Source organism: Perissodus microlepis, chromosome 4 (genome assembly GCF_051167445.1).
Source record: "Perissodus microlepis isolate ML-2025 ecotype Zambia chromosome 4, ASM5116744v1, whole genome shotgun sequence".
Taxonomy (NCBI): Eukaryota; Metazoa; Chordata; class Actinopteri; order Cichliformes; family Cichlidae; genus Perissodus; species Perissodus microlepis.
The window spans coordinates 21560737-21586085 of NC_140464.1; the positions used below are offsets into that span (position 1 = coordinate 21560737).

General features: G+C 43.0%; 1 protein-coding gene across 4 annotated transcripts; it reads left to right on the forward strand.

Annotated features, from left to right (window-relative positions):
* Nucleotides 1–875: 875 nt before the first annotated feature.
* Nucleotides 876–25253, forward strand: usp7 (ubiquitin specific peptidase 7 (herpes virus-associated)). Of its 4 annotated transcripts, none has more exons than XM_084926453.1 (31): nucleotides 876–1367; nucleotides 5207–5311; nucleotides 5961–6159; nucleotides 8071–8209; nucleotides 8423–8511; nucleotides 8637–8745; nucleotides 9583–9713; nucleotides 9869–9923; nucleotides 10024–10104; nucleotides 10446–10536; nucleotides 10655–10737; nucleotides 11073–11182; nucleotides 11891–12068; nucleotides 12708–12852; nucleotides 13042–13172; nucleotides 14437–14571; nucleotides 15031–15132; nucleotides 15640–15745; nucleotides 16409–16501; nucleotides 16625–16692; nucleotides 16936–17036; nucleotides 17401–17554; nucleotides 17798–17865; nucleotides 18867–18975; nucleotides 19849–19926; nucleotides 20020–20120; nucleotides 20719–20818; nucleotides 21167–21286; nucleotides 21383–21454; nucleotides 21570–21660; nucleotides 23256–25253. In XM_084926453.1, exons 1-31 carry the CDS (start codon nucleotides 1280–1282, stop codon nucleotides 23360–23362), a joined length of 3339 nt encoding a protein of 1112 aa, XP_084782579.1. In that variant the 5' UTR covers nucleotides 876–1279; the 3' UTR covers nucleotides 23363–25253. The 4 variants fall into 4 exon arrangements, with proteins under 4 accessions (XP_084782579.1, XP_084782576.1, XP_084782577.1 ...); XM_084926450.1 differs by having other exon boundaries at nucleotides 1157–1367; nucleotides 18873–18975; XM_084926451.1 differs by having other exon boundaries at nucleotides 1157–1367; nucleotides 11891–12047.
* The last annotated feature ends 96 nt before the right edge of the window (nucleotides 25254–25349 follow it).

The window sequence follows — 25349 nt, forward strand, 5'->3', positions numbered from 1 at the left end:
TATTATTATTTTTTAAAGTAAATCTGTTCAGAATTGCTCAATGAAAACTTTTGGTTTTGTCACCTTGCTGGGTAAAACGTCACACACACGCTATTACCACGTATTTACACAGTTTAGCCCCACAGCTCAGCGATTTCTCCCATTCAAATCAATGTCACGCCACGTACAGCCATTAAACCAATCCCACTCGTGTAATAATTGTCGTTAGCTCTTATATTTCCTCTCCCTTTAATACACACACGACCCGGCCTGTGTGATTTCGCGTGGATGGAGAAGCTGGCTCGGGGATGGGCCCGTGTTTGGATCTCCATGCGGATGTGACATTTCAGAGAAAAGCGCGACCGCCATTTTGAGATTTACCTCAGACATCACAAACCAAACGGGAGGAGCGGGTTGAGGGAGCCGCACAGCTCAGGTTAGCGTTGTATGACCGGGCACATTCTTCACGAGAAGCGAGGGGAATAGCTAGAAATGCAACGAAGTGCTGCAGCGTTTCGTCGTCTGTCGTGTTAGGGCGGTTTGGAGGATTTTGGTTTATGTCGGGCCGCGCAAACTCTCGTCTCCGTGAACTTCTAAATTAACGTTAACGTCAGTGCTATTCCGTATTGGGAAGCTGGTTTGAATGGATAGCTTTTTCCTCCGCTCTCCCCCAGACGAGGGACAATCGGAGGAGCACACAGACTGGGGATATCGCAGGCAAAGTTGTTGAATGTGTGTGTATAGCAAATGAGCCTTTGTTTTCATTGTCGTACCTTTAATACCATTTGGCTGCCTAGTGTCAGGTAGCTTAGCGCTAGCTTGAAACAGGGTATTTGTACCTGACGGTGCAGGTCGTGCTCAGAGTTCTCTTATTGCCCCACATTTCCCGGGGTAGACCCGGATTGATTTAGCTAATTTCAGCGGGCCTCCGATTTCGGAGTCCCCCCGCCCTCCCCTAATTACATCCATCGCAACCCCTGCCGTCAACCAGCGACTCGCACCCACCAAAGGCGCCGAGATTGGGCGAATAGCGAGCAAATACGTCCGCGTTTCTCTACCCGCTCCCCCGCCGACCTCCCCTCCTCACTCCCCGGCGCTGACAGCGGACAAGGCCGAGTTCGCAACAGAGCAGGCCCGGCCGCCAAGGCTCGACCTGTCCCCACCTCCGCATCCCACTACACCTCACCAGCAGTCCAGAACCCGGTTCCCCACCGAGTCGACCCTGGACAAGGTCGAGGGCAACAGAGAAAACAGGGAACACCGCATCACACCTACAACAACAACACCGCCACCTGCCAACATGAACCACCATCACCACACGCAGCAGCAGCAGCAACAGAAAGCCGGCGAGCAGCAGCTCAGTGAACCGGAGGACATGGAGATGGAAGGTAAGTAATGGCCCCGAGTAAAGTGAACGGACTTTTTATTACTTTTTTTTTTACCAGGTTTGTGCCATAAGTTAACATTTGCACGAGAAATGCACGAAATTTTATCCGCATTAACTGAGCCCAACATCTCGGTAAACACGGAGGCCTGCAGCTAGCAGAGATAGCCGGTTGGGTTTTTTTGCTGATTGTGCGTCCGATGCAGCATACTTGTATTCAGCTGACCTCATTTTGCGTTACAAGCAAACCGAGTCCTTAACGATCTTCGTTTGCTTGCGATATTCAGCTGTTTGCAGGTTTATCCAGAACCTGTGGCATTTTCCCCGCACATTGTCGCAGATTAGCCGCATAAATCATTCATTCTGATCGGCAACCGTATCTCCAAATAAACAGTTCATCGGCTTGTTGCTTCGAGATTGCCAAATCACCGCCGTCTAGAATCCGCTTGCACTCACAGAATTTCGGGCCCGATGCTTGTTGGTGGCCCAAGTGTTTGTAAACAGTCTGCTTAGTGTTGCAATTAACACGGATCCAACGCTAAGGTAAATTAATCTCTCTGCTCTGACTTGGCTGTGTGGGCTTTTGGGGTGATTTTGACAGCTATAGCTAGCTGCATTCATCACTTCTCCCGCGAATAAAGTAGTGATATATATGTTTTTATTTTTTACTGATAACGTTAAACTTTAGTCTGTTAGTTGTTGTTCGACAAGTGACGTTGGTTCAGCCTCTAAAAGAGAGAGCGTGTGCGTTAGCATCGTGTGATTGCTCGTACATTAAATGCTGGTTTCTAAATGGCTAAAGAGATCGGTTGACCATTTGGATAAAAATCTGTTAGGTGTGTCTCCAAAGTTTGACATGTTACCATATTGTAACAGAGTATCTGCTTCACTAACATCCACTTTGCGCGTTACGCCTTGTAAAACGCAAAGAACGGTGCTAGCGCGGCTGCTAATATTGAGCTAGTCAATTAGCTCCAAGGCGCACCTCGTTACGTTCTTTCTCTAGCTAGCATGCTAGCTAGCTAGCCAACTAGTGCACGGAGGGGGTGTGTGGCGTTCCAAAATGGTGGCTTGTATTTTGCATCGTTAAGATTTTGCCTTTTGCCCGAGAGCCGGGCCTTGAATTTTTTTTCTCCGAGCTTTTAGCTTGTGTCTAAATTTTATCTCACGGTTATAATTTAGCAGCTGAGGGTAAAATGATTCCTCTAACAGTAAATCTACATCAATAGCTGGTACTTCTTGACTCCAGCTAATGTTGGTAATAAAGGCCTTGAGGTGAATCTGTGGCTAGTGTTTGCTAAGGTGGCTAACGGGAACGCAGATGCGTCAATCCTGTGTTAGCTAACACACTACATTTTTAGCTATCCCTGCTGAAATAATAACAATGTGGAACACCAAGCGTACATTATCCCGTTTTATGTTAATTTATATCCTGGTATTTAGTGTCGTTACGTGAAACGTGGAGCAACGCTGGCAAGTAACGGTAGTCGCCGCTGCGGTAACCAGGCCCGCACAGAGGCAGCGCGGGGATTTGCTGCTTCATTGTATGGAAGACCAAAAGGCATGGAGCTCGCCATTTTTAATGATCTGGGGTTTTTTTTCTTGTTCTTTTTTTTTCGTTTTTGGGGTTCAGTTTGGAGTCCGAGGCGGTCATTTAAGCAGTCTGCACACACAACACCAGCACTACCAGCATTTTTATTAAGTTTACACTGATGTCAACTTGGGGCTGAATATGGACCAGTGGGCACTTTCACTGCGTCATTCAGACCTTTTAGTTTTACTATGTTTTGCTTTTGCTTGTTATTTGGGAGCACGTATTATACAAATGACCTTAAGCAGTTACAAACATGTAAATAAAGAAATGACCAGGCATAACATTTGCATTGTTTGATGATTCATTGTAACACTAATCACTAGTAGCAGGTGCATTTAGCGGACTTCCCCACCCCCTCTCCTTTATTTGGTAGTTCACCTATCATACCTTATCCTTAGGTGCACTGAAGCCTTACAAGGACAGTGAAGACAAGTTGACATAACAAACTGCTCACTTTTTCTGGTGCTTCTGACTTCTCTCAGAAGCACCACACACATACACACACTCCCACACTCCATTTCCGTTATGGTATGAGGCGCCATGCAGTTGCAGCCCCACCATCACTCATTTGGCATAGCTAAATCATTTTGCCTTTTTTTGAGTTTTTGTTTTGTTTTTGTGTCTCCGCACTCTAATTTAAAAGCAGGGCTGTTGCTGTCACATGGCTGGCCAAGCTTTTATATGGGTCCCTCTAAAAATTAATATTGAACAATCTTGATGCCTTTATATTCAAAAGGTTCTCAGTAATACAAGACTAAGGGGTACAATTGGCACCTTGGTGAGGACTTAATATTGTTTATGGGCATTTAGGGCCAGTTTGCTCAAAGCACAGGAACACAGCTTAGTGTGGCCTGATGCAGCAAACTGCATTGTAGCCTCCTAGTGCCAAGTCACTGTAACAAGATCAACCATGCAGTTATAACCTTTTTGGTGTGGGTTAACCACACATCTGGAGTGTTTTTTCCGTTTGCTCAGCATAAAGTTTGTATTTTAGAGGAGAAGATTGAGTGTGATTATTGACAAACTTTCATTTGCTACTTTTAGTCCAAAGGATTTCAGCTTCATAAGATTAGAAAAGATTAGCATATTTTTTTTCTCTAAAAACTTTTCACTTGAGGGTTACTGCAGCTATAGTGAGACTTCAGCTAAATCACAGGGGTTCATTTTTATTCTCTTTATAGTTTAAGCCAGTCGGGGTAAGCTCTGCAGTCTTGCTCTTTGTGGATTTTTGTCCCATAAGTAAAACACCCAGCTCTTACTGTTGCAGTTTTTGGTGACAGATCCGTTAATAAATACATTTCAGCATAGGTTGACACAGTGGGTGGGACAAAAGGTTGTCATGGAGCTGATTGACGGAGCCCAATAGCATGGTGTAATCTGCTTGGGTAAATGAGGTCAGTCTCCTGGAGGATTCGGTCAGCAGCGTTACCTATAGACCGACACAGAGGAGTGCCACACGCAAAACTTTGCACGAGAGACGAGGTGACAAAGCAACCCATTTTGGGACATCACAGGATCCGGGCAGATTTCACTCACTCCTTGAAGTCGATTCAGCGTGCATCTGATTCCCTCATCGGCGTGTTTTGGTAAATTAGACTGTGCGTCGAGCTGCCGAGCTGGGATAATTATTGTCCCCTGCACGCGTGTGTTTTGTCTGAATGATGACTTGCTGCTTAATCCTGCATTGTATCCGTAATTACCCAGCCTACTGTTGGTGTCGCTGGGCCTTTGTTATGCTCACACACACACATACACACTCACACATTCGCTTTCTGTTGCTCTCACTCTGTCATACACAGACTGAGAAAGGAGGTTTACTATCCCGTGTCAGCAGGGTTTTCCCATTAAAGTGAAGAAAAAGGTAAAAGAAGGATCCCCCACAAAATAAATATATATATATTTTTTATATCAGTTGTGTGACCCAAACCTGAAACTAAAAATGGCATTAATGGGAGAATAAGAGGACGCTTAAGTTGTACTTCTCTGTCTACTCACATTGAACAGATTTGTTATTTTGGTTTAAAATTACAAAATGAACATATAAAAGTACTTGCCACGCTTTATTAATCCTAGAGGGATTTTCGATCGCACGTTCCTGACCTTTTGACACCTGCGAGTTGGGAATGCAGAGTTTTCAGCCACATTTACCCCAAGTAAAGAAAAAGAAAAAAGGGTCTCTAACATGTTAATCTATCCAGGAACGCCATATCCATGCAGTCTTATTATGTTGTTTATCTCTCCCTGTGTAGCTGGGGATACAGATGATCCTCCAAGAATCCCCGCCAACCCAGTGATCAATGGTAACGTGGCCATGGCAGACGGACACAACAATACAGAGGAGGACATGGAGGATGGTGAGGATTATGTGCACCTCTGCAAACGCTTTAGTTTCTTTGAAGCTTTTCGAGTAGAAGAAACTGTAGGTCGTCTGGTTGAAATTACACCTGAAGTTAATGTCTTTATATGTAGTAACTCAAATGCTGACAGCTTGTCAGTGGGAAAACATAAAGACTCTTGTCCATGTTATTTATTGGCAGTGTATGAATTAAATTTAAACGGTATTTTCTCTAACTTAATGTAATTGTAAGCTCTCTTACTTCTGCCAGTTTTCAGAAGTTGTTTGAAGTAACTTGTAATTATGTCTTTTACATTCTTTAGCGTGAGTTAAACATAACTTATGAGGTTAATAAAAATCAAATGGTGCCGCAGCACTGTGCTGCACCACTGTTGCATCATAGTGGGCAGTTTAGGCTAACCCCTGCTCGACTGCAGCAACCGTCTACTGCCAAAACATGTGGGGTGGAACTCTGTCTCGAATTTCTGTTGTCGGATTGCAGGTGTCCAGGAATAATGACAGTTCTGACCCCAATTATTTGGATCACTGGGCAAATAAAGCAGAAGTGCTGTATCGAATTAAAAGTGCTCAGTGAATCAGAGGGAATCTGTTACACACCAAATCTTCTCATCCCCCTCTTAACGCGTCACCCTCCCGTCTTCTCACAGACACTAGCTGGCGGTCGGAGGCGACCTTCCGGTTCGTGGTGGAGCGCTTCAGCCGCCTGAGCGAGTCAGTGCTCAGCCCGTCCTGCTTTGTCCGGAACCTTCCCTGGAAGATAATGGTGATGCCGCGCTTCTATCCTGACCGACCACACCAGAAGAGCGTGGGCTTCTTCCTGCAGTGTAATGCAGAGTCAGATTCCACGTACGTAAGAGGGATTTGGGATGTGGGACTTTTGATATAAGCTGTGATTATCAACTCACTTTATGCTCTCTTGGAAATTCTGCTGCTTTGAAAGTTGCAGTAGGTTTTTCTACTGTAAGTTGGGATCAGTGGTGCTGTGAAGAACTTCCAGCAGATGTTTTATCCACTACACTGCTTCGAGGGATGTAGTTTACCTAGAGCCCCGAATTGAGATGTGCCAAAGCTGCAGTAAAAACTCTCAAGTATCTCATGTGATATATGATGTTCTGAGTGAATGAAGTGAAAGTGAGGTTTTAGTGTGTAGCCAGGAGGCCTGACGCACCGTGGTTGTGGTCGTCTCTGGTACCTGGCAGGACCACAGCAGCTCGGCGCAGTTATCCCATACTGTGAGACTGCAGTGGAAATGCTTTTTATTGCTGTTTTGTAAAATGCAGCTGCTAATGGGAAAACATATTTGTGTTAAGACTGCACACAGTCAAGTTTGGAGCCGGTGAAATTAGATTAGAACTGGATTTATGTTTTTAATTTAGTGAAAGGTAAAGAGGCAATCCTGCTGCATCGTTTCTGTGCTTTTCGACTTCCTATTAGACAGTCAAAGCTTCTTCCATATGTCTAGTTTTTCAGCAGCATCTTCCTCTTTCCCAGTCTGCTTAATAGCTGGGACTAGCTCTGGTATTTAATGTTAACTTAACTACACAATTAGACCACTTTTAAATACTCTGCTCTGTTTCTTCACTCGTGTCCTATACAGAAGGATACCTGCCAGAGCAGCAGGCAGCCCGCTGTTTGAAGGTTTACACCTATGACATCTTTGTTTTTTTACTGGTGTTGTCAAAATACTTTAAAACATCAGAGCAAATTATTCCTCAAGAAAAAGACGCAGGTTTTGCTCCATTTCACTGTCTGTGTTATAGCTGCAAAAATCCAAACAACATGACGCAATCATAACTGCTCTTGTAGGTGCATTCATGTAAAGAGGGGCTTGCTTTGATTACTGGAGCAGAGTTGGATTGGGAACCTTCTTTCATCATTGCCACACAGTGGTTGTTGAATTATTGTTATTGAGTCGTCGAGACGATTCATATTCGCTGATCGTGGCAGGCTAAAGCCTTCACCACTTTCCCGTCACTCCCTGTGTGAAGTAGCAGGAGTTGAAACCTGCACAGCTTTCGTGCTCCGACATTACAGCCCAGCCGTCCTGTGTTGCGGTTGGGTATTGCTGCATTAACGGGGTCACAGCTGGTGGTTTTAACCACTGCTCTGGTGGCAACCCAGCTTTTGTTTTCTGTGCCGCTCTTGAGACAAACAGCTGCCAGTTCCCACAATGAAATATCATTTTTCACAATCGAATGTCACTCTTTTTGCCCTTTTTTTTTTTTTTGTGCAACTCAGCTGCATAACTTCATTTAGAAAATGTGTTGTCAGCCCTATTTCCCTGGTGGGGGTTGTTGTTTTTAAATACACTTGTGTGTTTGGGTTTATATTTTCTCTTCATTATATATCTTTGGTGTATAAACTGAAGGCTGTGGGAGGGCACAGATGTAAATGTGAGGCTTATACATTGATTCAGTTTGTAACGCCACTCTGAGAGATGCATAGATGCTGTTGGTGATTTGGGTATATCTTGGTTAATGGTGTGGAAGGATGTAAAATTAGCATCTGATGCTTTATCCTGTTACCGTGCACAACACTGTTTTATGTTTTTCAGTAGCTGAAGTGGAACAGTGTTGGATGGCTTACTTGGCTCATAAGTTTGCACAGGTTGCTGGTCCTGCTCTCCTATGTTTAACGTCGTAGCCTACGCAGTCTTCTAAATGTGCCGATTTCAGTGCCGCCAAAATGTTCCTGAGGAAATAATACAACTTTTAAACAGTTCTTTAGTATTCAGGTGTCGTGTCTTTGGTGTTTCAGGTCATGGTCTTGCCACGCACAGGCCATGCTAAAGATCATTAACCACAAAGACGACGAGAAGTCATTCAGCCGCAGGATCAGTCACCTGTTCTTCCACAAAGAGAACGATTGGGGTTTCTCCAACTTTATGTCCTGGAGTGTAAGTACACAAACCTGTCAGAAATTAATGTATTGTTACTTTTGTCAAAGAAACAGTGGAATATTTTTGCTGTGAGTGTTGGTGGGGTTCTTTTTTCTTCTCGCTCAGCAGTTACCACTTTGTTAACCTTTTGTTTGGGCCTGGTTGTATTCTTTCATTACTACAAATTGCTATTCTTAAAAAGATTAACTGTTTTGCAATGATGCATTTCAGGATGTGACCGATCCAGAGAGGGGCTTCATCGACGACGACAAAGTTACATTTGAAGTCTACGTCCAGGCGGATGCCCCACACGGAGTGGCGTATGTTGTGTTCTATTTGAGCTGTTTATTTTTGTCTTTATAAACTATTTCCCATGTGCATTTTCTCTGTTCTGTTTAGGGTTTATGATTTATAACTAACTGAAGTTTTTCGTCTCTGTAACCAGCTGGGATTCAAAGAAACACACAGGCTATGTTGGACTTAAGAACCAAGGAGCGACCTGCTACATGAACAGCCTGCTACAGACACTCTTCTTCACCAACCAGCTACGACGGGTAAGGTTTTGTTTTGTGGCTTCTAATGACTGTGTGCGGCTGTGGCTGTTTTTCTTATCTGTTATAGGGTTCTTAACATAATAGATTTGATTTTTTAAAATACCTTTAAACCCCCTGATTCTCAGCACCACTTTCAGTAAGGTCATAAAGCTTTTAATTTTTCATCCAAGTAAGAATAACCAGGTTGTAATGTGACATGAGGCACACAAAGCTCTTAATTCTTGATATAGTAGTTCCACCTTTCAGGTGCTTGGTTAAATGAGTGGATCTTGTATATCGGCTTTCTTGTGTTTATTTCCCCCAAATGCGAAATATTTCCAATAGACATGCCTGCTGTTTTCTTTAGCCAACAAGCTCAGTTGTTAAGCTCTGCACTTGCCAACTTCCTACTGCCAAGAAAATGCTACTGACCTAGGACGAATGAGATAAGTAAAGGGAAGAAGACGACGCTGTGAGCGAGAATAGGCCAGGCTATGTGGGCACCGCAGTGTGTCAACAGTCGGAGGGTTAGAAGGCGTCAATGTAATCAGTATTAAAACTGGAGGAAATGAGCATTGAAACAGTTTCAAATATCATCGTCTACATATTGAAAAATATATATATTTTTATGACATGCATATTTATTTATTTGTAACGTTCTACTATAGTTGCTGCTTTTGTTTCATTGCTCCCATGTTGGCCCTTTAATTCTATGATCAAAGTGCTGTTCTTGAAATTTTCCAGTAGCATATCTGGAGTTTAAATATAGTAAATGTTTTTACAAAAATAGTCCAGTCAGCCTAAGATGATTAGTTTTTTATAAAAGTTGTAATCCTGGAGCATCCTTATCCTTCCCAGGCGGTCTACATGATGCCCACAGAAGGAGATGACTCCTCTAAGAGCGTCCCCCTGGCACTGCAGAGGGTTTTCTACGAGCTGCAACACAGCGACAAACCGGTTGGCACCAAGAAGCTCACGAAGTCCTTTGGGTAAGTTAGGACTTGCTTAGAATATTATATGTGTTGTAGGCAAAACTATTAGATCCTTGCATGCTTGACATGTGGGTCAACCATCAGAATTTCACAATAAGTGTTGTGACGGTTGGTCATATTCTCTTACTTGGTGTTTGTGTTTTTACGTGCAGGTGGGAAACACTAGATAGCTTCATGCAACATGATGTGCAGGAGCTGTGCAGAGTGGTGAGTTTCCTATACACGTTTAAAAAGGTCCTGTATGCACGGTGAACAACAGCTGACAGTATTTACTTTTTCTGTGTGTGTGTGCGCGCGTGCACTGCAGCTCCTGGACAACGTAGAGAACAAAATGAAAGGCACTTGTGTTGAGGGAACAATCCCAAAGCTCTTCAGAGGAAAGATGGTGGTATGTCATCTCTCTTTCTCCGTCTCTTCCTCCTCTTAGCTGACTCGCCCTTTTAGTTATGGTCATATTTTGCATATCTTTTGTACAATATTGTTCTTATGAGGGGAAATTTATAGTGTTTATTTTGCTCAGTAATGTCTCTGCAGCACGTCTCGCACAGTAGATTCTGTAAACACAGCAACATGATGTAGGCTAACACAGCACAGGATGTAGCCTGGAACAAGGCCAGTTTAAGAATAGACTGAGGGTAAATCAAGACGTGACCCGATGAGAAATAATGTTTCTGACTCGCCTCTCATATCATATAGTCTGACTCTGCGTGTGTGTGTGTCACTCTGCAGTCATATATCCAGTGTAAGCATGTGGACTACAGGTCCGAGCGGATAGAGGACTACTATGACATCCAGCTTAGCATAAAAGGAAAGAAGAACAGTGAGTAGCATAAATGTGGTGTTTTATTGATCAGTGGCACATTTGTCCTGCATGATCATGATTTTCACAAACATATCAAAGCGGCGATTTTCTAAATATAATCTTTGCTTCTTTCCAGTCTTTGAGTCATTCAAAGATTATGTGGCAACCGAGCAGTTAGATGGAGACAACAAATATGACGCAGGAGAACACGGGCTGCAGGTGAAGTATTTATGCAATTTGTTGGCTCTTGTTGCTTTCATGCTGTTGGTATTGAAGCAAATTGGACTAAAATTTTAGTTTTTATATGTCATTGTGAAAAAATATTTGGTGTTCCAAAAATTAGACGTGTTCAAATGGATCAGTAGGTTTCCGGTTTTTCTTGCCAAGCTACAGAAATATGTAGCTCTAAAAATAAGATCTGGAGCTTGTTTACCTGCCTTGTTTTGATATGGTTTAAATGAGCAGCCTAAAGCTGAAAGGGTTTATAATGGCAGGATTAATGTCAATGGGATGTCCTCACCAGATGTCTGACTCATTTTTGTTTTGCGTCGCAGGAAGCAGAAAAGGGAGTGAAGTTCCTCACCTTCCCTCCGATCCTCCATCTGCAGCTGATGAGGTTCATGTACGACCCGCAGACCGACCAAAACATCAAGATCAATGACAGGTAAGGAAAAAACAAGCTGATGCTTTAAAAATAGTTTTTGAAGTAAGGTTACTTGTGAATTACTGTGCAGAACGCACCCTGCTTAAAGTAGATCACTCCCCGTCACACAATGAGACAGTAACTGTGCTGCTCGAATGTACTTTTAGAGAAGGTCTGCTCCATTGTAGCATAGGTTAAAAGAGGAATGTCACTTGAGCTTTACACTCGTGAAAAGCTTGCCCTGACTTCGCTTATTCAGACGGTGAGAAAGGAACCAAGATTGTTTTCTGTGCCATCAATCTGTGTACAGTTAATGGTGTTAAAAATAAAATCCAGCAGAAATAATGTGACACTTGTAGCAAACGCTACCATTTAGAAGTGCTAACTTTCTGCTGTGCCATTTCGATGAGCTCTGACTCATCCTTGTGATGATGCTACGGCCAACTGGCATCCGGAGGGCTTTGTATACGTACATGGAGACACAGGTGTGGGTGTGGAATGACAGTAGTTTTGAATATGCTCAAGTTTACTCTTGATTTCTTCCATTTTTATGCTACTTTTTGGCTGATATTTGACCCTTTTTGTATTAATCTACACATTGTTTTTTCACATTTTTTGTTTTTTATTTCTACCTTTCCATTTTTTTAAATACTGCTGCTTACCTCATCCTTTTTTTTCCTTCTCAATTTCTTTGTCTCTAACGCCTCTCCATCTTTCTGTGCTCATTAGATTTGAGTTTCCAGACCAGTTACCTCTGGACGAGTTCCTCCAGAAGCCAGACTCAAAGGACCCAGCCAACTACATCCTCCACGCTGTGCTAGTCCACAGCGGGGACAACCATGGCGGTCACTACGTCGTCTATCTTAACCCCAAAGGAGACGGCAAAGTGAGTGTCAAGGATCCAATAGTGAGAACAATTTTTTTTCTGCACTTTTCACCAAAAATGCTCAAATTTACAAAAAAACAAAAATGAGTTTATGTTATGGAGGAATTCAGAGCTATGTTATCTTGGCTCTTGACCTTAAGTGTTTATTAATTACATACAGCTGCATGCATTAAGATTCAAGGGTTGAGAGTCAGAATAAGTGCCTCCCAGGTCTGCAGTGATTATTATACTGAAAATGACAGAACACACAAGCTTCCTGACAGGTGAGACGATATCACTTAATGTCAGAAAAGGGATGTTTCACAATTTAGATGTTTAGTGGAATAAACGCTGTCAGAAAAGATGTGTTGGTGTAAAGAGTCGGATGTAAACACGAGCTCTCAGCTCAGACTCTTAATCTCATACTCATCGAGTAAACCCCTCTCATATGCACACATCAGTGTGATGTTACTTTAATTCTGCATTTGGGTTTGTGTGACAATGATTGTCTTAAGTGCTCTCTGGTTTTTCTCTTTTTTCCCCTCCACTCCAATCCTTGGTGGTTGCCCCACCCCTATCTCGCCTCTGCTCCTCATCCTCCTCTGGCTTCCTCATCTCTGGCTGGGACCCCATCCTGCAATCACCATCTGTCTCTGTCTATCATTCTGTCTCTTTCTGCAGTGGTGCAAGTTTGATGATGACGTAGTGTCACGATGCACCAAGGAGGAGGCCATAGAACACAACTACGGCGGACACGACGATGACCTCTCCGTCCGCCACTGCACCAACGCGTACATGTTGGTCTACATCCGTGAGTCCAAGCTCAGTAAGTAAACATCCGTCCTTCTTCACTCGTCATTTAAAAAACATCGGTATGAGAAACTTTCCCAGCAACACATGAAGGGTTCCTCTGAGCTGATGAGTGCAAATAAAATTCCTGTTTCACATGGAGGTGACTGTACTGAGTAATACTGTTGTACTAAATTATCACTTCTGCCGTTTTACCCACACTCAGGCGAGGTGCTCCAGCCGATGACCGACGTGGACATCCCCCAGCAACTGGTGGAGCGTCTGCAGGAGGAGAAGAGGGTGGAGGCACAGAAGAGGAAGGAACGCCAAGAGGCTCACCTTTACATGCAGGTCCAGGTAGGGAATCGGAGGTTATTTAAGCGCTCTGTGGTGCTTTGATACTTTGCGATCAAAATACTTGGGTGGCTGAATAATTTAGTATACAGCACATGAGAAACCTACAGTGTAGGAAGTACAGGAGAAAATTGAAGCTGTGTTTGTGGATTTCAGGTAGAGCCGCATTTGTCTCGAAACACCACACCTAGCAGCTTGTGCCGTTTTACGCCGTCATACTGTAATCTGGATGGTGTGGTGTTTATTGCTTAAGGTGTGTAAAGGTGCAGAACTTTGTACGGTACTTCTCGGATTATTTATTCATATTAATCAGTGTATTTGTTCTGTTGAAGCTCGAACTTGAACCCAATAAAGTCGACCTCCATAAGAGGCCTGACAGAAACAGCTTAGTTCGTGAGAAGCTATGCAAAGTATAACATCGTGCACCTTTAGACGGGGCAGATATGTTTCATAGGTGGATGAATGCTGAATTTCAGTGCGATAAGAATGAACTGTTTTGCCTTTTTGAAAACGAGTAGATGACGTTTAGACATTTATGTTGGATCAGATCGTCGGACTAACGACGGGCCAGAAAACGGAAGCTTCTTCTTTCTGTCAAGCAAAGTGTTCGAGTGTTTTGTTGGACTCGGTGTAACCTACAAGCGGCACGCACAACTGCAGGTGTTCTCGCTCTGGTTTGGCGGTCTCTGTGTGGTTGAGATGGGGAGAAGAGCAGTCAGTGATAATGAGGAAATGGCTTGTTAAATGATAAAGGTTTACCCTTTTCAGCACTGACTTACTTACTTGTTCGAGTATTAAGGCAGCACAAAGGCTAATTACGCTCATTATTTTCCTCTGAAGAGGTGATAAGCGTAACATTTAAATGCTGTAATGAGGCTGTGTGAAACTTTGCTTTGCACTTTGCCTGTAAGCCATCAGAACTGACACCTCATTGAAAGTCTTAGCAGTGGAGCACCCCTCTAAACAGAAAGCTCTACATAATTATGATTTCTTTTGTGTGTGTGTGTGTGTGTGTGTGAGAGAGACAAGCAGATTGCTTAGACAAAAGCTTAAAAGACTTTTGATGCTGTTAGCTACTGACTGCTGCAGTGAAATGTCACCACCAGTGTGGATACAAAGAATGAAGCTCTTGCTTTGTCGAGATCTAGAGATAACTTGAGTGTGGGGGAGTGAGTTTTCATTGCATGAAGTCTTTAGTCTCTTATTTTTCACACTTTGGTTCTTGGTCCAGTTATACTAATGCTGTTCATCTTCCTTCTCTGGGCAGATGGTGACCGAGGACCAGTTTTGCGGTCATCAGGGCAACGACATGTATGACGAGGAGAAAGTGAAGTACACGGTCTTCAAGGTCCTGAAGAGCTCCACGCTGCAAGAGTTTGTCCAGAACCTCTCCCAGACCATGGTGAGGCATCTGTGGGACTGTATGCTCTTTGATGGTGATGGATATTTGGATGAAATTTCTAACTTTTTTAAAATTAAAGAATAAAATAAACCATTTAAGATTAACTGTGAAGAGTTTTAGTTTGTAGATTTCAAGATGCATGAAATGTTTAGTCAGTAAACTTATCTTTCATCAAAGTAACTTGTGCTAGGTGGAAGTTTAATATTTGTGAAAGAAACCGCATTCACGCACATGCTGCGTCTCAGGTTCACGCTCAGACCCCAGGCTGAAAGAGAGGGCTTGTTAGCTTGTCAACAGTGCGGAGCACACATGTACACACACTTGCTTAAATTCTGGCTCCCTGCGGTTGATCAGTAAATACCAGTTGGAAATTTTAGTCTTGATGTCTTTTTCTCAACACGTTTCTGCTTTTCCCACATCTTATACGCAAATTGAAACTTGTGTATTGATGTGCCGCAGGGTTTTCCACAGGACCAGATGAGGCTCTGGCCCATGCAAGCCCGTAGCAACGGAACCAAGCGACCTGCCATGCTCGACTACGAGGCCGATTGCAACAAGTCGGTAGGTGTTTGCACCTGTGACACACATCTTCAAAAATTCCTGTATACTTTAGCCAGTTTTTGCATTAAAATAATGAAAGAAAGCTGCCAGTGGACCAGAACAACTGTGCTAAGATCAGTTCAAAAATATGCAGGATTTAGAGCACGGGTGTGCTTTTATCCCTTAATGGTGCACTGCATAACTGCCAGGGAAAACGAGGTCCTTCTAGAAGGAACTATCACTCCCTGAATTATTTTTTTTATGAATCATTATCTAAATTGAGTTTAATTTGAATCCCTGGATAACTACTCCATGTATAGAATCACCTGTCAAATCTCCCTTTTAAAAAAAATAAAATAAAATAAAAAAATCCTGTTTGTTTACAAGTCTTTTTTTTCTTTACAAGTTTTCCGTATAATGCAACAGTTTTATGTCACTTTAATTCCTGGAACCACCCCTGAGTTTATGACTCAGTTAAATGTAACATAAGAAACTTTTTTTAAAGATTTGAACATTTTTGTGTTTCAGATGATCGACTTGAGTGACAATGAGAACCCCTGGACAATATTTTTGGAGACTGTAGATCCAGAGATGGCAGCCAGTGGGGCCACGTTACCCAAGTTTGATAAAGACCGTAAGTTCTCCATCCATCGGCGCTCATCATCAGACTTTGAGTCTTAGCACTTTCTTTTCTCTAAACTTTTAAAATATCATTTGTGTAGAAAACATGTTCTTCAGGTGTCAGTCTCTGATTCCACTTAAATAGCTGCCTGCGTTGGTACCGTGTAGATAAGAATAATCGACACAATGCCTTAGAGGTCACAGTCATAAACATAGAGTACTAGTTACTCAGTAACATAGTTACTGATCGGTTTGAATGTTGATGGGTTTGTTCTGAGTGTTTATGATTATTAACACTGTGTTTAGCTGCTGATTAAAGGCTCTGGCATGCTACTGTTTGTAGTGCGATGTTGTAGCTGCCTGCTGCCACTTGGGGTCAACGTCAGAGACATGCGGGGAAAACGCAAATGTAGTTTAGTTGGCCCTGCTGTGAAAAAAAACAACTTTCATAGTCTCTTTGTTTCTCAGTTCGCTCAATCTTTCCCTTTGCATAGCTGGAGAACTGCACCAACAGACACAAATGCAGAACCATAAGTGGCGTTTTGTGCTTTGTTTAGTGTTTCAGTTGAACAATATTTATGCAAATTGAAGCTATACTGCTCCTCAACCACTTCTTTGGCAGGCGTGTTGTATAGCTGCTGATTTCACCTTGCCCTGTTTTGTTTTTCTCTTCTAGATGATGTCATGTTGTTCTTGAAGATGTATGACCCCAAAACCAGAAGCTTAAATTATTGTGGACATATCTACACACCTATATCCTGCAAAATAAGTAAGCGTGACTCTGTTATAACCTCAGTACCCTGTCATAAGGTGCAGTGTATGAATTCTTCGTCTGCAGTGAACGTAAAGATTTTGAGATTTTTCTCTGCTTCTCTTTTTTCCCTCTAACCAGGAGACCTGCTGCCAGTCATGTGTGAGAGAGCAGGATTTCAGCAGGAAACTAGCCTTATCCTCTATGAGGTGATCTATTTCTGTGACGCCCAGTCGCTGACACACTCCTGTCTTTTTCTCACTTGCTCCCTCACACTCTCACATTCTCAGGCTCCTCTATCTGGCACAGAAGCTGTGTTAGGCTCTCATGTGCACACTTGCACACTGTCATATGTAGGCCTTGGTGTTAATACATCTGCCACAAAAATAAATACTCTCTTGCACTTAGCAGATAAATTGACTGCATAACCCCCGATGCTTGGTGTGTTACAGGAAGTAAAGCCCAATCTAACAGAGCGGATACAGGACTATGATGTCTCTCTGGACAAGGCCCTGGACGAGCTCATGGACGGGGACATCATTGTCTTCCAGAAGTAAGTTGTTTTGGGGGTTTTTGGCACTTGTGCTTTGAGAAATCTGCCAAATTGATATCTTGGTGCGTTTCACATTGGGAGCTTTGCCAGATTATAAGAACTTCCCGAAGTCGACACGCTTCAAGTTGCCTTCATTTTAAATGTCTCTCTTTGATGACGCTCTGGTTGAGAAATTGTTGTAGAACTTGTTAGCTTTACTTGTTATGTCTGTGCCCTCATTTACTTCTTGACCTGCTCTTTCTGACCTTGACCTCTACCTTCACTTCACTCACACTTCCCTCTGTCACATTGATCTCTGTTTTCCCGTCATTACAACACAACCTGTACCTCAAACTGTCTTTCCAACCTTTCTCCAACACCACAGGGACGACCCAGAGAACGACAGCAGCGAGCTGCCTACGGCCAAGGACTACTTCCGGGATCTCTACCACCGGGTGGACGTCATTTTCTGCGACAAGACCATCCACAACGACCCCGGCTTTGTGGTCACACTGTCGAACCGCATGAACTATTTTCAGGTACGATCGGTTGAGGTTCTTTGGATGAATATTGATTTACTCTTATTATTTCATTTTTTAAAAATACTCATGTGAAGCTGCCGAGTCATTATACGAAGACTGATTTATTTTTTTTTGCTGCTACTGTTAATCCAGGAGTGGATTTCTGCTGCCCCCCACCCCCTCCACCTGCTAGCATTAAATTTGATTGACAGGTGAAATCTGACAGGCCCGTCATGAACTGTCTGTTTTTGTGTTTGTCAGGTGGCTAAGACTGTAGCGCAGAGGTTGAACACAGATCCCATGCTACTGCAGTTCTTCAAGTCACAGGGGTAGGAGGCTTGTCTCATCCACACACACACACACACACACACACACACACACACACACACACACACACACACACACACTGCATTCTTCGTAAATGTAGTAACAATAACAGTGCATAATAGTGATTGTCGTTCTTTCTTTTTTCTTCTTAAGCCGTTGTTCTCACTGTAAGCCAAAATATGGCATTTATAGTCAGGAAAAATGCAGTTAAGGGCTTTGAAACAACACTGAACATGAAGTCAACTACAAGGGAGAGAACTTTAGTTCTTGCTTTGCACATAACTGAGTAATTATGCTTTTGCTGTAGCATAATTATCCCTTTTTTGTGGTTTTGACAAAAAAAAAGGTTATACTAAACAAAGGCTTTTCCTGCATAGAGGGACTGTGACAAAGTGTTTCTGACCGGTTTCGTTATTTTTGGTGTTTTATTTACTGAAGCGTGTTATGCTGCTTCTTAATCTGATGGTCAGAAAGAATAGGAAACCACATGGATTTGGGCCAAATAACTGACTCATCACCTTCACTGTACGTAGATCGATCTCGCCGACGTGCGTAGCCATCTCCCAGAAGGCTCATTTGGAGCCAGGAAAATCTGCTAAAGACAGCCTGTAGTTTAATGAATAATGCAGTGTTGTTTCAAGGCTGTTTTTTCCTAAATAACTCAAAATCCTGTCATTCTGTTTGACATGTAGAAAGGAACGTGTAGACCGCGTTTGAATAGTGTTGTGACTCGTAGCTTTTGTCAGGTTTGCCTTTGATTTGATTACTTGCAGTTGTCAGTAGAAATGTTGCATAACCTGTCCCCCCTCCACCTGTCTTCTGTTGTTTTTCCTCCTACTCTTCCCTCTCCCTCTGTGCTTCTTTTTTTTTCGTCTTGCTCTGCTGTTCACCTCCACCTCTGCTTCTTTGCTTCTTTTCCTCCCATTTTTCTTTCTCTTCTCCTTCCACCCTTCTTCCCTCCCCTTTGTTGTCCTCCCCCCCTGCCTGGTGGTGTGGTGGCCAGGTACAGGGACGGTCCAGGGAATCCTCTCAGACACAACTATGAGGGAACGCTGCGGGACCTGCTGCAATTCTTCAAGCCTCGGCAGCCCAAGAAACTCTACTACCAGCAGGTAGGACTGGTTTGTCTACTTTTTCTGTGTCAGGATTTCAAGTTTGTCTTTGTTCTCTCTTTCGAGTAAGATAACTGGCGTTTCCCCTGAAAAGGAGCTCAGTGTTTCATAGTGCCGGTAATAATTCTGGTAATCTTAAATGTCTTTTTGTCTTTCCTCCGTTATAAAATATAAAATGCTGTCTGACAGAAAACAAAGTCATTGGGGTAAAAATGTTTTCTGACTACCTGAACTTTTAACACACAAACGGTTGTGAGAATTTTTTTTATTTCTTTCAAATCTTTCCTGCAAACCAGGAACGAGTTACATCCTCAGGTGGATGACTTATCTCAGTGTCTTGTTCATGAGCGACGGGGATTTGTATCTTGATCTACGTCCCTACTCTCACCTACGTCACGAGCTTTGGGTAGTGACCAAAAGAATTAGATCATAGATACAAAAGGCAGAATTTGCTTTCTCTGAAGGTTGGCTAATTTCTCCCTGAGAGAAAGGGTGAGGGCTTCAGCTATTTGAAAGGGACCGGGTATAGAGCCCCTGCTCCTCCATGTTGAAAGGAGCTAGTTGAGGTGGTTCGGGCATCTGACTGTGATGTCTACTGGTTGAGGTGTTCATGTTACCCTGGCCCCAGGGTAGACCCACGACACACGGGGGAGACCACATTTCTCAACTGGCCTGGGAACGCTTTTGAGTTCCCCTGGATGAGCTGGAGGAGGTGGCTGGGGGAGAGGGAGGTCTTGGTTTCTCTGCTTAGGCTGCTGGCCCAGTGACCCGGCCCCAGATAAGCAGAAGAAAATCGAAGGCCACATCCTACGAGTCCACAAAAGGAATAACTTTGTTTTTATCTCTCTCTTTTTCTCCGTTATGTATTCCCAGTTAAAGATGAAGATAACAGACTTTGAGAACAGGAGGAGTTTTAAATCCATATGGCTCAACAGCCAGTTCAGAGAGGAGGTACGACACTCAAAAAAACCCCAAAAACCTTTACATAAGGAAAAATGTTTCTGTGATTCAACCATAGACATGAAACTGTTTCTTGTGTTGCAGGAGATTACTCTTTACCCTGACAAGCACGGCTGTGTGCGGGACCTTTTGGAAGAATGTAAAAAGGCTGTGGAGCTGTCTGAAAATGGCTCTGAGAAGCTCAGGTATCCATCTGTGTTTGGCTTGCTTGTCTTCCTCTCAGTGGTTGCAATCAGAACTTTTTGACCGCTGCTCCAGCTGTTCTGCCGTACGGGGAGTTTGCATCTGATGGTAAACTGAGTTAAAATGAAAAAATCGAGCACACTATTGTCCGTTTTAGCTTTTCGAACATTATCTTTGACACTGGGCAAATCACTAGAGATTGAGTGCTTGTTGTTGTGGCCTAGACTGTCTGTAGTGAAGTTTATCACTTTAGTTTTCCACTCATCTTGATCCAGGTAACATTTTGTCTTTTGTTTAACCCCTTTGATTTGTTTTTTTAATCTAATCCTAACCACGTGCGAAATGTGTGCTGCTTCTCCTTTTTTTTTTTAAACACTTTTCACAAAATTATAGTCTGACGATTACAACCCTCACAGCAACCGCAGCCTGCACAGCCCCATTTCATTCTGTAAACCTGCTCTCTGTGACTGCACTGGCACCTTTCCCTTTAGTTTTGTTGAATTTCTTGTTTTCCCTGGTGTGATGTCCGAATCAGATTTTGCTGCATTTGAGAAGCTCCTGCAGAGCGTTAATGCCTCCTCCCTCGTTCTCCCTCTGCAGGCTGTTAGAGATAGTAAGCTATAAAATCATCGGAGTTCACCAGGAGGACGAGCTGCTAGAATGTTTATCTCCTGCTGCCAGCCGCACCTTCAGAATAGAGGTGAGTGTTTATGCGAGGCGTTGCCTGTGCAGCGCGTTTCACCGTGTCGTTTATTTTATGTTAGCCGCTTAACTTCCACTTAACACGCCGTCAGGCCGACACTGTATTTTTGCCCTCACAGCCAGTCAGTTAGCAGTAGAAGTATTACTTCTTCATGCTTGTTAAAGGTTAAATACCAAGCTTCTGGCTCGGTTTTCTCTGTAGCTCTTGCGTCATTACAGCATGATAAAAACTTTGACCACCAGGTGTCGGTAAAAACAGTTGGTTTATTTTTACATTTTATAGTCAGTGGTTTGATCTGAGCTGATTTTCTTCCTTCATCTCTCTTGTGCTGCTTGGCTTTTTCAGGAGATTCCTTTGGACCAGGTGGACTTGGATAAGGACACTGAAATGCTAATCCCTGTTGCTCACTTCCATAAGGAGGTCTTTGGCACCTTTGGGATTCCCTTCTTGCTCAAGATCAGACAGGTGTGTGTTTTTTGTTTACTTGTACCACATAATGTGGGGATTATTATTTATTTTATTTCCTCTTGACTCACTGCCATCCCATCCTCCTCTGTGCAGGGTGAGTCGTTTCGGGAGGTGATGAGGAGGATCCAGACCATGCTGGACATACAGGAGAAAGAGTTTGAGAAGGTAGGTCGTCGTTGGTTTGCTTCTTCTTAAACAGCGTTCTCCTGATGCTGAAATAATTAAAGTGTTAACAAGGGGGGTAGTTAACCACCAGATGTCTGTCTCTGTGTGTTTTCAGTTCAAGTTTGCAATTGTGATGATGGGTCGGCATCAGTACATCAATGAGGATGAGTACGAGGTCAACCTGAAGGACTTTGAACCACAGCCAGGTATTTACTGCCTGCGGTGCTACTGGGAGCGATACCAGTGTAACTGCTGCTGTTACTGATACTGCACCGATTGAACGACACCAGGCTAGAGCCAAACACCAAAATAAAACAAAAGCATGAAACTGTGACAGTGCCTCGTCATGCACCACTTCAATGTCACGGCTGCTCATATTTATACAAGTTTATCCACCTAATAATGAACTTTAAAGACCTTTTATGTACACTCACTGGCCACCTTGTTAGGTACACCTTGTGTTAGTACTGGGTTGGATCTGCTTTTGCCATCAGAGTTGCCGTCATTCTTTATGGCACAGATTCAACAAGGTGCTGGAGATATTCCTCAGATACATTGACATGACAGCTTCACACAGCTGCTGCAGATTTGTGGGCTGCACATCCGTGATGTGAATCTCCCGTTCCACCACATCCCAAAGGTGCTCTACTGGACTGAGATCTGGTGACTGTGGAAGTTATTTGGGTAAAGTGAACTCATCGTCACATTCAATAAAGTAGTTCGAGGTGATTTGAATTTTGTGACATAATTTGCTGTCCTGCTGGAAGTAGCCATTAGAAGACGAGTACATGGTTATAAACATGGTCGGCAGCAATACTTGGCGAGGCTGTGGTGTTTAAATGATGCTAATTTGGTACTAATATCCCCCACACCACTAAACCCCCACCAACAGCCTGAAGTGTAGATAAAAGGCAGAATGGATCCATGCTTTCATTCTGTTTTTGCCACATTATACCATCTGAATGTCACAGGAGAAATCAACTTCAGACAAGACGGTTTGATCTTTTGTGGTCCAAATATTGCAAGCCTTTACAAATTGTAGTCTCAGTTTCCTGTTCTTAGCTGACAGGAGTGTGACAGGATCTGTTTCTATGACAGTCAGAGATGCTCTTCTGTAACCTTGGATGTAACAAGTGCTTATTTGAGAGAGAACTGCTTCCCTGTTTACTGGATGTTTTCTCTTTTTCGGACTGTCCTCTGTAAACCCCAGCGATGGTTGTGTGGGAAAATCCCACCAAATCAACAGTTTCTGAAGCACTCAGTCTGAAACCAAGGTCACCTTCATCATGTCTGCATGGCAAAATGCACTGAGTTGCTGTCATGTGATTGACTGATTAGATCTGTTTGTGTGTGTGTGTGAACAAACAGTTGCACAGGTGTACCTAACAAAGCGGCTGGCAAGTGTATTTCTAGTATTTACCACACTGCCTTTCCAGTGATTCCTCTACAAGTGTGACACGGCACCTCTGGAGGGTTCCTGTAGTTTGAAGACTGGTGTTTTGTTCACTGCAGCAGTGATTGGTTCTTATTTGTAATGTAACTGCATCAAAATGGTCAAAATCTCCCCTGCAGTCGATAGTTTTGATGTGTGTAGCCCAACCCAGTCACCAGAATCATTAAAACTGGACTTTATTTTCTTCACGTTCCTAATATTGGCCGGTGTGTCAGCGACACCTGAGATTAATGTCACGCGGGCTACAGAAATACTCCCACTGCTCCTGTTACTGTTCATGTGATTTCTGTACTGCATGTGGCGCTGTCCCTTCTCCTAATGGCCTCTCTGATGTGTCTTCCTGTGCAGGTAACATGTCCCACCCGCGCCCCTGGCTAGGGTTGGATCATTTCAACAAAGCTCCAAAGAGAGGTCGCTACACCTACCTGGAGAAAGCAATCAAGATCCACAACTAAAGCAGCCCCGACCCCCACCTTCTCCCCTGGTCCTCCTCATCCTCTCCTGCTCCGCCTTCATCCCTACCTACTTTAACAAACCATAACCACAGACTGTAACCAACAACCGTGTGTGTGTGTGATTGTGCGTGAGAAAGACTGAGAGAGAGTGTGTGTGTTCATCACTTCACCCCGCCTGGACACCTCTACAGCTCTACACCGGCACTATGTCTTCAGTGATTGGGATCTTGCTGCAGCTGATGGATTATTCAACCACAAAATAAACCGCACCAACCACTGACTGTTTATTTTGTTGTACATTTTATTTCTTTTCCCTTCCCCCCCCCCCTTTTTTTAAAAATCGTCTCCCTCCACGTTTGAGGCTGTTCGGTTATTTTTTCTGGCTTGTCTGCCTGTTGACTGCTTTTTGTTGCCTGTTCAGAAATGGGAGACGTGTAATTGGATTTTATGGTTTAAAAAAAAATTTAAGAGGAATCACGATACAGTATAGCATATATAATATGTATGCTATATATAAATATTTTCATATATAAATATGAACTTCTAGGCTTAGTTTTCACTTCCACCTCATTTACAGCTTTTTTTTTTTCCCTTCACAATTTTTGGGGGGTTGTTTTTAAATAAAGTTGTTCAAAGGGGCGTCACACTGCTGTGCGCAGAGGTCAATGAGTGTGTTTTGAGGACTGACTCGCAGAAAATGATGGAGACATGCAGTCGTTTTAAAATTATTAATAATTTTTGCAAAAGCAGCTGCGGGCTGGCGTCCACCCTGAAGTTCTCTGGTTTGCTCTTATGATGAGGTTTCCTTATATTTTCTGCTCCCATCCCTATAGAGCAACAAAAATCAGTATTTCCAGGTTTACACTCAAGTTCTCTTTTCCACTTAGTTTGGTTGGAGGAAAAAATTAATTTTTTTTTGTCTCTTTCTGCAAACCTTGTATTATTAAAAACAAAAAATCCTGCAAAACAGAATCTGTTTAAAATAAATGGGGAAAAATACGATTTGTCTGTATTTCCTCTTGAACGTTGGAAATTAATCTTAGAAGTTTCTCAGGTCTGGCAAAAGTACTTTTTTTTTTCTGATTGTGAGTTGTTAGGTAACATTCACACACACAGACACGCACAGATATGTGTTACCTCCCTGATGACTTCCTTTTTAGTTTTCTGGGGGGTTGCTAAAGGTTTGTCCCCCCTCCTCTCAGTCATTCCTCTTGTAGAACACACACACATACACAAGCTGCAAATCTCTTCTTTCTTGATTGAATCTGTCGCCCCCTGGTGGTTGGGAGCAGTAACTGCGCTGTGCTTGGTAGGGAGCTGCAGACACTTAGAGCCCCACTGGTTTGAGGATTGTTTGGAGACAAAAAACCAGCATTGTAAGAAACACTTTAAGCCCTATGAATTTCTTTTTTCTTTTGTTAATTTCAGGTTTTGTTTTCTTCTCTTTCTTTTAAAGCACAGATGGAATGCACCCCTAATAGCGCATAGCTGGCTCTGTACAGACAACATTTAAGAATTGTATATTTAAAAATATGAACGTGTAAAATTTAAGAGAAACACACGCCTTTGTTGTTGGGTACAGAAGGAGCCAGGTGTTCATATTTCTTGTGTGTAGGTTTCTTTTTTTGTTTGTTTGTTTTGCGTTCCTGATGTACCATTGACAGGTTTTTCCCCCCTCTGTTACATTTGGATTGTTTTTCTTTTAAAAACTAACTGCATTGGTTTGTCTTCTTAAGAAGTGCAGTACAGAGATGACCTGCAGAATCACACCTTAATTTGATCTTTTCCACTTTAAAATCCTCAGTGTAGCAGCAGTGTACGACAACTATTCCTGTATATTGCCTTTTTGCTGGAAAATGTATGTTGAATAAAAATTTTCTATAAAAACAAATAGACGCACCTCTGCTGCTTATCCGTGCCAGTGTGCGACCTGCGATTCCCAGTATTTGCCAAAAAATTACTGCAGAAATTTAAGCTGTTATAAATG

Coding starts and splice junctions, on each gene's coding strand:
- usp7 (XM_084926453.1), top strand. CDS start 1,280: ATGAACCACCATCACCACACGCAGCAGCAGCAGCAACAGAAAGCCGGC. Junction 12,853..13,041: donor CATCCGTGAGTCCAAGCTCA/GTAAGTAAACAT, acceptor ACCCACACTCAG/GCGAGGTGCTCCAGCCGATG. Junction 15,133..15,639: donor AGGCCGATTGCAACAAGTCG/GTAGGTGTTTGC, acceptor TTTGTGTTTCAG/ATGATCGACTTGAGTGACAA.